The 12,443-nt window shown below is 46.1% G+C and overlaps 1 protein-coding gene across 2 annotated transcripts in view; it reads right to left on the bottom strand.

The window, feature by feature from the left end:
• The window catches only part of ca16b (carbonic anhydrase XVI b), a 195,876-nt gene that overhangs the window by 22,131 nt on the left and 161,302 nt on the right, over positions 1-12,443 (bottom strand). For both annotated transcript variants that reach the window (XM_013138224.4, XM_013138225.3), the window contains exons 7-13: positions 12,101-12,258; positions 10,340-10,538; positions 4,011-4,195; positions 2,795-2,903; positions 2,622-2,671; positions 1,750-2,509; positions 469-598 (exon numbers count right to left, since the gene is read on the bottom strand). In XM_013138224.4, the coding sequence (XP_012993678.2) occupies positions 469-598; positions 1,750-2,509; positions 2,622-2,671; positions 2,795-2,903; positions 4,011-4,195; positions 10,340-10,538; positions 12,101-12,258 (1,591 nt within the window). The remainder of the gene's footprint in view (positions 1-468; positions 599-1,749; positions 2,510-2,621; positions 2,672-2,794; positions 2,904-4,010; positions 4,196-10,339; positions 10,539-12,100; positions 12,259-12,443) is intronic.

Here is a 12,443-nt window from a genome sequence, read left to right as displayed (position 1 = left end):
AGCGTCATTTTCCAACCTGATTGAGAAGAATAAAAACAATCCTCTCTGGTCGAGGTTTCCGCTTAGGTTTTTCCTTGCCACCGGGTAATAAACTTATTGCTTGCTCTTTGGGGCTTTAGGCTGGGTATGTGAATACGGCTGGGCGTGCTGATCTAATAGTTCGGAAATACTTTTCATTGACTGATTGAGGAGAGGCCACCCCATTCCAAACAGGAGAGTGTGTCTACCAGGACCAGGGTCAAATGCTCAGGAAGAGGAGGGCTCGGTGGCAGGGTGCTACAGGGTAAATTAACAGCCGTGCCTAGGCACAGCAGGCGGGACAGCAAGACAAAAGGTGTCCCTTATCACTGCAAGTTAAGGAAAAACACAGTACATCACTATCTCCTTCCCCGGGAAGGCTTGGATTGTTGCACACCCACAAACCCACCTTGGATCAGTAAGCCGGTAATAAACTGAATAATGCAATACCTCCAGTAGACCAGCACAGCCAGCAGCATGACAAGGCAGAGCAGGGTGAGAGCTGAGACCACCACCAAGGGGACAATCCACTCCAACCGGCCCGCCCCGGGGTGAGGGCTGGTGCCCACACTTGTCCTGTCTGGAGAGGGTGGAGGTGTGGACGTACAATAGAAACAGGCTGGGTCAGAAAACCGTATATACTCCTGAAAATCAAACAAGCTAAATATTTAAATGCAAAAAAAATATATATGTTTTTTATGTATATACATACAGTATCTCCCAAAAGTGAGTACACCCCTCACATTTTTGCAAATATTTGATTATATATTTTCATGTGACAACACTGAAGAAATGACACTTTGCTGCTATGTAAAGTAGTGAGTGTACAGCTCACTTAGGGGTGTACTCACTTTTGTTACCAGCGGTTTAGACATTAATGGCTGTGTGTTGAGTTATTTTGAGGGGACAGCAAATGTACACTGTTATACAAGCAGTACACTCACTACTTTACATTGTAGCAAAGTGTCATTTCTTCAGTGTTGTCACATTGCAAAAATGTGATGGGTGTACTCACTTTCATGAGATATTGTACATACATACATACATACATGCATGCATGCATGCATGCATACATACATATACAAAGCGTCATATTAGAACTTAGATCATTATTTGGGCTGCTCTGAGAGCCCTCAGAATTCAAACTAAATATTTAAACATCATTTGACTGTGTGGGATTAATCTAGAGGGGAAATGACTAAGCCAAGCAAGAGACAGGGAAGGAGCATGACTCATCTAAAGGGATTTGTTTATATGAATGAATTAACAGTTATGATAGAGCAATCCACTTAGGTATTCATAAAACAAATATTTCTCTGTTGTCTTCCTGGCAGGCAGGTTTCGGAAACCTGCCTCAGGTTACACCTACTATAGCCCCCCAGGCTAGGTATTGCCCCCTCAGGCTGTACAACAGTTAGCTCCATTGCTCTCTCCAGGGCTCTCTCTAGGTAACAAAATGATGGCATTCACACAATGAGGTATTTATCTCAGGATGCAGTACAGTGTCATATGAAAGCTGGGCCAGTTTCCAAGGCAGGCATATAAAAAAAAAGCCCCAGCCTGTTGATATGCACATACATAAAAACACAGCCAGAGGAATGTGACAAGCTGCCAGGGCAGAAGCATAATCCAGTAAAGTGACAATAGTTTGTGGGCCTGTACAGCAATTCAAAAATGACCTCCTATTCCAAACGGAAAGAGATACGGCCTCTACATAGGGGCCTAACTCACCAGTGTGGACGGAGAAAGGCCAAAGGCTCTTCTCCTCGGCGCCTGTTTTCGGAGAGTGCGTTGGTCCCTGGGGAATCTGCATTTCTCTCTGTGCGGTGTCATTCTTTGGCTCCACCGTAGGTCCTGAGCTACCGTCCTCTGGGACCATTTGGTCCTCCTCTACACTGGGTTGCAGTGTGGTGCTGTTTGACAGCGGATCTCCCTGCCTCTGTCCTTTCTCTTTGGCTGTGGATGTGGGGACAGGGACGGAGGAGGGCTCTTCGGCCACGGTGCCATTTAGCTGTGTCTCCACCTCATCAGGTGCGCTCTTGTTATTCTTCTTTCTCCTGTCGTCTTCCCCTTCATCCTCCTCCCCCTCAGCCTCCTCCCCCTCGGCCTCCGTGTCCTCCCTGGCCTCTGTCTCCTCAGCTGCAGCGTCCACGTCAGACCCCCCCTCTGGGGCTGTGGGGGGCTGGATGGAGGCCGGGTGCTGAGCAGGCTGATGGTTCGGTGCGGGCTTCGACCCAGGGCTGGCGGCCGGGGCCTGTGTGGGCCAGAGGGAGCCGGGCAGGGAGGAGATGACCCCTCCACTGAAACCCAGACCGGCCAGCAGGGTGCTGGTCACCACCGACGCCACAGTAGCCTGACTCCCGCTGGATGAGGGGCCCATGCCTCCTGTAGCCATGGAGACAAAGGAGAAGGAGGGGCCGGAGGAGGTCCAGGTGGAGGAGCCGGAACTGATGGGGGCCATGTCAGCCGAAGACGCAGGGGAGTTGGTGGGCTGGGGGGGGGGGAGGGGGGGGGGTATTGGACCATTTCAAATCATTCTGGCACATTGCAGCATTAATTGTTATGCTGCCATCTTCTGGACAGCACAAGTTGGATGCACTCACCATTCCAGTTTTCACAATCCGTGTTCCCTCAAATATCCTGGTGGTATTAGCTGAGACAGCAAAAACAGTAAAAGGTTAGAGTTGTATTTGAAACAAAGATATCTCTCATCATTTCAAACTGTAGGTTGGGATAGCGGTTGTAAATGTGCTTCTACGCTGGGAGGCACACTCACCTCGGAACAGCAGCGTCTGGCTGAAGTCACTGCGTAGATCCCTTTGGCACACAGCCTGGACTCTGAACAGGTACAGGATGTCTGGAGAGACGTGGGTTATCACCACCTTCTGTGGGAAGGACACAGTTAGATATAGGATGTCTGGAGAGGCAGGAGTTATGACCACCTTCTGTAGTGCACAGTAAGATACAGGATGTCTGGAGTGACAAGAGTTATTACCACCTTGTGTGGGACGGACACAGTTAGATACAGGATGTCTGGAGAGACAGGAGTTATTACCACCTTCTGTAGGGCACAGTAAGATACAGGATGTCTGGAGTGACAGGAGTTATTACCACCTTGTGTGGGACGGACACAGTCAGATAAAGACACACCTGCCACTGACTGCTGTAGATATGGGCCTTCCACACATCAATTCACATACGATTCAAATCCAGAGGTGTCCACACAACATCTCCCCCACCACCCCCGTGTGCATTCTAGTAGCCATCACTGTGTCCATACACACACCTTATCACTGTCTGACACAGCAGAGGTCACTCTGGTTAAAGTTAATTCTGTTAGAGATGGTCTCAAGAATGGAGGGTTATTGCATTGTCAGAAGGGAAGATGAGGGGAGGGCATGGGAAACTAAGGGCTTGAGTGGTTTTCAATTGATTCAACTATGATTGCAGGAAGCCTGCAGGTCCCTGATGTGACTCGGATAAGGGGGTCCAGGACTGAGATTGAAAATAAAAATGGAAATGAAGTGGGCAGAAAATGAAGAGAGCAGGGGCAGAAGGGAGGGCGGGCGAAGGAAGATAGAGAGTGTGGCGCTGGTGATTGAGTGTAGCCAAAGAGAGATGGACGTCTCGGAGACATCTCCCCTGAGACTGTTTCCCTGCTGTCCATGTTTATTCATTTGAAATCAGCGTTTACAGTGAGAGCCTCCTCTGTCTGGCCCCATCTCATGCACCCCCTGAACGACCAGGCCACACTTCCAATAAAAAACGACAACTTCAGCGAGATCACACGCTCCCCGCAATGTTGCGAGAGAGGCGGCATTCGTCTCACCTCTCAGTGACACACGGGCTCCCGGGGAATTGAGCCTGTCAACGGACACATTACAACGGGATTCATCAGTGAGAGTGCGTTTGTGACGGGCAGGCCTGGAGTGTCGCGTTCCAGCTGGGTGACTGACTGACAGTCCTCGCAGGGCGTAACCTGTGTATCTCACCATGTTCTGGTCCCCCGTCTTGGTAAAGGTCTTCTCGTAGGCCACGTCGTTCTTCCCCCAGCTGTAGGACACCATGAAGCTGACGATGGGCGGGTGGTAGACTATAAGCGGGCGCTGCCAGCTCACTACCAGGGCGGTGGCGTTCAGTGGCTGGATCTTCATGTTGACCGGGGCACTGCTACACACTGGAGGGACCGGGAGGAGGAGACAGATTGATGGAGAGAAGGAAACGGTAAACAACTGATTCATACCTCACATTAAAAAACAAGCATTGAAACCCACGCCACGGGAGAGAGAGAGTATGGGAGAGAGAGCAGAGCAGGGAAGAGAGGGGAGAACGGGTGAGGGAGAAAGAGTGCAGTACAGAGGGGGTAGAGAGAAGGAGTCGGGGACAGAGGGAAGAATGGGAGGGAGTGGGTTACAGGCGGGAGAGAGAGAATGAAAGGGAAAAGGCCGGGTTTGGGGGTCTTTGGATGTTGACACAGACAAACGGGTCAAAATAAAAGGCCTTGCTCAGAGCAGTGCACTGTTGGCTGAGTTAAATCTGACCAGCTCTCAGTTTGATCTGATAACGGGATCGTGTGTGTGTGTCACACTTCGGCGTGTTTGTGTGTTATGTGTGTTATGTGTGTGTGGTAAACGCGTGGGCCGTGGGCAGGCCGCCTTAGGACCTACAAAAATATTTTATTACCGTCTGACTGCTGACTCATCCAGCTGATGGTTTACAGAAGAGCAGCTTCAAATAGAATGAAATAATACATTAACTCATAAAGACAAAAAGCCCCTGGCTTCAACACACAGATGGATGGAGCGATGGAGGGACAGAAAGGTGAAGCGATGGAAGGGTAGAGAGATGGAGCTAATGAAGTGTTAGAGAGGTGGAGCAATGGAGGGGTGGAAAGCTGTTGTGAGAGTGGAAGCAAAGAAACAACAGAGGGACGTAAGAATGGAGGGAGAAGGAATAAAGAAGAACGGATGATAGGGATGGAGGAAGGTGGGATGAAGAAGAACGGATGGATAGGAATGGAGGAAGGTGGGATGAAGAAGAACGGATGATAGGGATGGAGAAAGGTGGGAAGAAGAAGTATGGATAGATAGGAATGGAGGAAGGTGGGATGAAGAAGAACGGATGATAGGGATGGAGAAAGGTGGGAAGAAGAAGTATGGATGGATAGGAATGGAGGAAGGTGGGATGAAGAAGAACGGATGGATAGGAATGGAGGAAGGTGGGATGAAGAAGAACGGATGATAGGGATGGAGGAAGGTGGGATGAAGAAGAACGGATGGATAGGAATGGAGGAAGGTGGGATGAAGAAGAACAGATGATAGGAATGGAGGAAGGTGGGATGAAGGACTAAAGGGCTGGAATGTTAGTTAGACTGATGCATCTGATGTATACTGCTTTGTTTTTGTAATTGTCTTATTTTCCTGTAAAGCACATTGTGTTTCATCCTTGTCTGAATTTACCATGTGTGACTGAATTTAATTGGAGAAACCAGGGGCTGTAGACAAACAGCTTAATGTGAAGGATATCCAGATTTGTCAGGGGTGCGTTGTGTTGTTCACAACTTCTTTAGTCATCGTCTGTGGTTTTAGAATCAACCAAGTCAGTTGTCTCCTATCTGCTACTAAAGCAGGCTTCTTCTATAATGGTCCTGCCGCGTCCTAATATGTCCGGCTTACATCCTCTCCTTCTAATCAGTGACTAATTCAAAAACAAAAAACAGACGTATCCGGGCCCTCCAGGATGGAACCCCGTACCACAGAGCTGATCTCTGGATGACTCACACAATAAGACTGCAGTACACAAGATACCCTCAAGGTGGTGGTGTAGGCCACTGTATGGCCACCAGACAGGCATCTGTGTTGTGTTTTATTAAGGGTGTCTGTCCGTCCGTCTTTCTGAGAAGGGAGCGTTGAGTCACTGAATAATGGATTCTATAACTTTCCGGTCTGAGCGCCCTTTTTTCCACTGCAGAGAAAATGTAATGAATTAGCGTGAATGATGTACATATGAAATGGTGGTCGGGTGAAGGAGAGGGTTAGGTTCGAGGACAGACCAGCTCTGTTATACTAAACCCTGAGTACGGGAAGGATACATCTATTTTTAGAGAGGGAGAGAAAATGGGACAGAATTGTAAGATGGAGATAAAAATATTAATGAGACAGAGCTAGAGGAGGGAGGCGGACAGGGAGAGAGGGATATCGAGAGAAAGGAGAGGGAGAGAAGGGAGAGGGAGAGAAGGGAGAGGGGGAGAAGGGAGAGAAGGGAGAGGGATATAGAGAGAATTACATGAAGGGAGGTATCAAGAGAAGGGAGAGAGGGAGTCAGAGAGACAATAGAGAGAAGAGACAGATAAATGAGAGATACACTGATAGTATAAAAACAAGAGAAATTATCAAGACTGGTTCCACTACACGGACCTAACCTAAACTGACCTAACCTCACAACACCAACCTACTGTAACCTCCACTACACCGACCTACACCTCCACTACACCAACCAACTGTAACCTCCACAACACCGACCTACTGCAACCTCCATTACACTGACCTACTGTAACCTCCACAACACCGACCAACTGCAACCTCCATTACAACAACCTAACCCTCCACAACACTGACCTACTGTAACCTCCATTACACCGACCTACTGTAACCTCCATTACAACAACCTACTGTAAACTCCACTACACCGACCTAACGCAACCTCCACAACACCAACCAACTGTAACCTCCACAACACCAACCTACTGTAACCTCCATTACACCAACCAACTGTAACCTCCACAACACTGACCTACTGCAACCTCCACTACACCGACCTACTGTAACCTCCACTACACTGACCTACTGTAACCTCCACAACACCGACCTACTGTAACCTCCACAACACTGACCTACTGTAACCTCCACAACACCGACCTACTGTAACCTCCACAACACTGACCTACTGTAACCTCCACTACACCGACCTACAGTAACCTCCACTACACCGACCTACTGTAACCTCCACAACACTGACCTACTGCAACCTCCACTACACCGACCTACTGTAACCTCCACAACACTGACCTACTGCAACCTCCACTACACCGACCTACTGTAACCTCCACAACACTGACCTACTGCAACCTCCACTACACCGACCTATTGTAACCTCCACAACACTGACCTACTGCAACCTCCACTACACCGACCTACTGTAACCTCCACTACACCGACATACTGTAACCTCCATTACACCGACCTACCGTCTACTACACTATGAAGCAATTTCATAACTTGAAAATGCTAAGCATAAGGGATCTCCCCATTATTGAAGATCAGTGAATTACAGGAACATTATGCTTCATTCAGAACAAATCTCTGCCCGCCCGATAACAGTGCTGTGGTTCTCAACTTCAGGCCTGGAGACCCAGTGTACTGCTGGTTTTCATTTTAGTCTGATCAATATGTATACTATATATTGATCTATTTGAACAATTGGTGTATATCACAGCCAATCACAACATTGGCAGATACATTCTACAGTGAAATACCCTCATTCATTCCACAACAAATACAGTGTATGCACATTTTTAGAAAATCCCATGTGTTTTACCTTTAACCTTTACACCTGTATTCTTGCGATGCATACGAATTATGATTTTTACGCATGTTTTCACATAAAACCTTGTTTGTTTTCTTCATTTTTATACTCTGGCACGTTTGCCCCTTAATTCTTTTTCTTTGGCCTGGTGTGAACATTACAGTATCTGCACCTGAGAGCACAATGAACACTGATGTGGTTCACTCAAAATAGGTCTCGGTTCAGTCCCGGTACGCTTTGCTGCAAATGAGAAAGCATTCTGGACCAGACACAGGAAAAGAACTTGAGGCGCGCAGTATTATTGTTTTTTTGACTGCTAGCATTTTATGAAATGGACACAGCACCACAACTTAGCATTTCTGAATCATGCCTTGAATAGCAACGCATTTATCAGCGAACACAATGTATGTAAGGGGAGATGGGGGACATAAACTACTGAATACTGCCGGTTCACGTCATGGTAGAATTGAATTAGTTTCCACCTGCAGGCTGTTAATAGACCAAAGGGAAAATTACGACATTAAGTTTGAGACACACAAGTTATTATTTCGATAATCATAGACAGATTTTACAAAATGTCTTTATAGTCAAATTTTGGCAACATGAAAGCAATTGAACCAAAATGAAAAAAATACAATGCAATAAAAATTCAAACTATAGCTCAAGACCTGTTTGAGAAGGACCTTAGTCCAGAATATTCTTTTAGCATTAGCTCCCACTTCATCCCTTCATCACTCTAAGTGCTACCAATCAATCCTCTATGCTAGCAACACTGAAGAAAAGAGACAATGTTTAAACATAAAGAAAGAGACAATGTTTAAAAATGCAGGAACCTTTTGGATGGACTCTTTTAAGCTGAGCTAATTTCAGTAATCAGGTAGAAGTTTTAATTTTGGTTAAAATAACGTAATGAGGGACTACCCTTGATAGCCACCACATGGGTAGTTTGGAGCACCAACCAAAAAACCTGATAATGTTGTGCTTGCTAATGTTACCATGATCTGTTTGATTTGGGATTTCTATTGGACAAGCAGTTTTTGCTTATATTCATACATACAGTTTTTATATAAACCAAATTTTATGACTATTGTAGGTGGAAGCAACTGATTTTTAATGGAATATCTACATAGGCGTACAGAGACCCATTATTAGCAACAATCAGTCCTGTGTTCCAATGGCTAGTTGTGTTTGCTAATCCAGGTTTTCCTTTTAAAAGGCTATTGATCATTGATCAATTATGTTAGCACCATTAAAACTGTTGTGCTGATTAAAGAAGCAATAAAACTGGCCTTCTTTAGACTAGTTGAGTATCTGGAACATCAGCAATTGTGGGTTCGATTACAAGCTCAACATGGCAAGAAACAAACAACTTTCTTCTGAAACTCGTGAGTTTTTCTTTTTCTGAGAAGGCAATTAAATGCGAGAAATTGCTAAGAAACTGAACATCTCATAAAACGTTGTGTACTACACCCTTCACAGAACGGCAAAAACTGTCTCTAACCAGAATAAAAAGAGGAGTGGGAGGCCCCGATGCACAACTGAGCAAGAGGACAAATACATTAGTTACTACTTTGAGAAACAGACACCTCACACATCCTCAACTGGTATCATCATTAAATAGTATCAGCAAAACACCAGTCTCAACGGCAACAGTAAAGATGCGACTCCGGAATTCTAACCAGAGCTGAAAAAAAAAAGCCATATTTCAGATAAATAGAAATAAATATTTTAAGATGGGTAAAAGAACACAGACACTGGACAGAGGAAGATTGGATGAAAAATATGTTATGGACAGAAGAAGTTTGAGGTGTTCGGATCACACAGAAGAACATTTGTCAGACACAGACCAAATGAAAAGATGCTGGAGGAGTGCTTGACGCCTCCTGTCAAGCCTAGTGGAGGCAATGTGATGGTCTGGGGGTGCTGTGGTGGTGGTAAAGTGGGAGATTTGTGATCTTGAAATAGGAAGACTGTTACTCCATTTTGCAAAGCCATTCCAGACCCTGTGGACAGCACTTGATTGGAGCCAATTTCCTCCTACAGGACAATGACCCAAACCACAGCTCCAAACTATGCAAGAACTATTTAGGGAAGAAACAGTCAACTGGTATTCTGTCTATAATGGAGTGGCCAGCACAATCTCCGGATCTCCACCCTATTGTGCTGTTGTGGGAGCAGCTTGGAAGTGCCCATCAAGCCAATCCAACTTGTGGGAGGTGCTTCAGGAAGCATGGGGTGAAATCTTGTCAGATTACCTCACCGTATTGATAACTAGAATGCCAAAGGAAATTGCTGCAAATTGAGGATTCTGAAGGACACATTTATTATTTCAATGAAAACCATTATTTCTAAGCTTGTCAATGACTATATTTCCTATTCATCTTGCTGTATTTCCTATTCAAACTGGAAAACAAAGACATATTTAAGTGACCCCAAACTTTTGAATGGCAGTGTACACACCACCTTTCAAAACTTTAACTGCCCTTGAATAAATTGTTTGGATGAAAGAAAGGCAACTTTTCACATAACTAAGGCATACAAATAAAGCAAATGTGTTAAGAAATCAAAACTCAGAGAAATAAGTGCAGAGATGATAAATGACCAAAAATATTTGACTGATATTTCTTAAAAAACCTAGAAATTATTGCTCTGTAGCCAAGCGGGAAAGCCTTTAAATATCTGGTATATTGGCCCCACCCCCCCGACCGCCACCCGCAGAATACATTGGGCTTCGTACCTCTGGATGGGTCAGTGGTGCCGTCTGTTCCCAGTCCTAGGCTGTCCGTCAGATCCCTCAGCCAGGCGTCTTTGACAGCAGACTTCCACACCTCCCGGTTGTCCAGGTCCTGGAGGGCTCTGTAGTTGTTCCTCAGGTACTCCACTGATTTTACATGGTCCTGCTGCTCCGTGGTGAAGATGGAGTAGAATGCCTCCAGCTAGAGCCAACAGAAGATGAAGGGATAGGCATCACTGAAGCAGGAGCAGTGGCTGTGTGTGTGTGTGTGTTTGTGTTTTTACGTGTGTATGCATGTGTGTACGCGCGTACGTAGCATCAGGTTCATGAAACACATTCTTCAGTCTTAAGTGGACACGGTTGCTCCGCTCCTCGTTTGGCTACTGAGTGGCGGAACGTTTAAGGAACTGGAGGAACTGAGTTTTCGTAGCATTTACTGGTGTAACAGGTGGTACAGAAGGAGCCCGTCGTCGACTAAAGGTGTAAGTGGGCCCGCCTGTGATTGTTGTGTATATGTGTGTGTGTTGTTGTTGTGTTTGGTTGGGTGGAGGCGGGTGTTTATCTTTCCATCAACAACAACATACACCTGCCCAGTTCTACTTGAATAACCCAGGGAGTGTGTCACATTTCAATGGGACAAATTTACTTCCATCGATCTTTTTGCCTGACCTCCTGCAGAGAGCTGTAATGACTTACACATTGAAGAGTGGCTAGAATCAATGTCTTGCATGGACGCAAATTCATAAGAGATCTGCTGTGAATGTCATGAAACATCGCAGTGCCCAGTCAACACTGTCCGTCCAGAGAGCAGATACAGAACAAAGGCTTTGTCCTTTTCTGCAAGTTTATGGACTTTATGTCTTTTTCAAAATCTCTTCAGATTTGCACAGACCAGGACATCCGTGGACATGTGAATGTATATGTGTGTATATTGCTTGTTATGTTTCTGGGAGATGGCCTGGTGTGGTGTGTAGGTAATAGCAGGAGACGTAATTTGCAGTAAATATGCAGTCACTGCCAGTGTTAAGTGTGTGATTAATGCAGCAGGTTTAACAGAAACGCCTTAGCGCAGTTTCCACATTCAGTTTTCAGGAAACAAATGTCAATTAAGTACATATCAATTAAAAATATAGTATTTCCCTTTAAACTGGATGCTTCTGATTACTACCAGTGGCGCTAAGGGTGATGAGTAATAAACCCTGTCTCAGAGTGAACTGAAAAGCCTGTAGATGCTCAGTGATGCCCTGGTATTGTTTGTGTATTTATTGCTGGACTATGGAGCAGGCCGTTCCAGACAAGCTGGTGATGACACCAGGATGGCCTCGGTTATCAGGGCCAGCTCGCATCACCAGGTTCACAGGCTGAGACTGAGGCAAGCAGCCTTCAATCTGCCATCATTACCCTGACCTCACAGTCACAGACCATTCAAAATACAGCCTTGCTGAATGTACATTTCATTTGTGGGCTCAAATAAAATATTTATAATGTTTGTGTGTGTGTGTGTGTGTGTTCACAGCCACTATAATTCACACAGCAGTAATTGCCTAGAACAACTATTAAATCACCCACGACATAAGCTGTAAACATCTGATACACCACGAAGGAGAAGGAGGAAGAGGAGGAGGCAGTTATATAAACAGTGGGATGACTGTCTGTATGTATACTACACTAGTGTTAACACATGTCAAGTCAACCATGGAAAAGGTGGGGAATTGAGGACAGTGTGTGTGTGTGTGGGTGTGTGCGTGTGTGTGTGTAACTGACCTGTGAGTGGGAGAGAAAGACCGGTCTGGAGAAGATGATCCACTCCACCACCTTGCTGCAGGGCGGGGTGGTTAGAGACCCCGTGTAGCGATAGTAACTCCCCAGTGAGGACGGGAGCAGATCCCTCAGGATGAATGGGCTCAGGAACGTCTCCTTCTCTGAAGGGTGGAGGTATGCACACATCAACACAACCAAAACAGCCTCCTCAAGGGGACAGGGGAGGAACAGCACAGGAACACATAAAAGCACACAGCCGCACACCAAGGCACAGGCACAGGCACGCACCAAGAAACACACCCAGCCACACACCAACACCACCCAGCCACACACCAACACCGCCCAG

This window comes from Esox lucius, chromosome 17 (assembly GCF_011004845.1).
Source record: "Esox lucius isolate fEsoLuc1 chromosome 17, fEsoLuc1.pri, whole genome shotgun sequence".
Lineage (NCBI taxonomy): Eukaryota > Metazoa > Chordata > Actinopteri > Esociformes > Esocidae > Esox > Esox lucius.
Note: the sequence above shows the minus strand (reverse complement) of the source record. Positions and strands in the feature narration are given on the sequence as shown.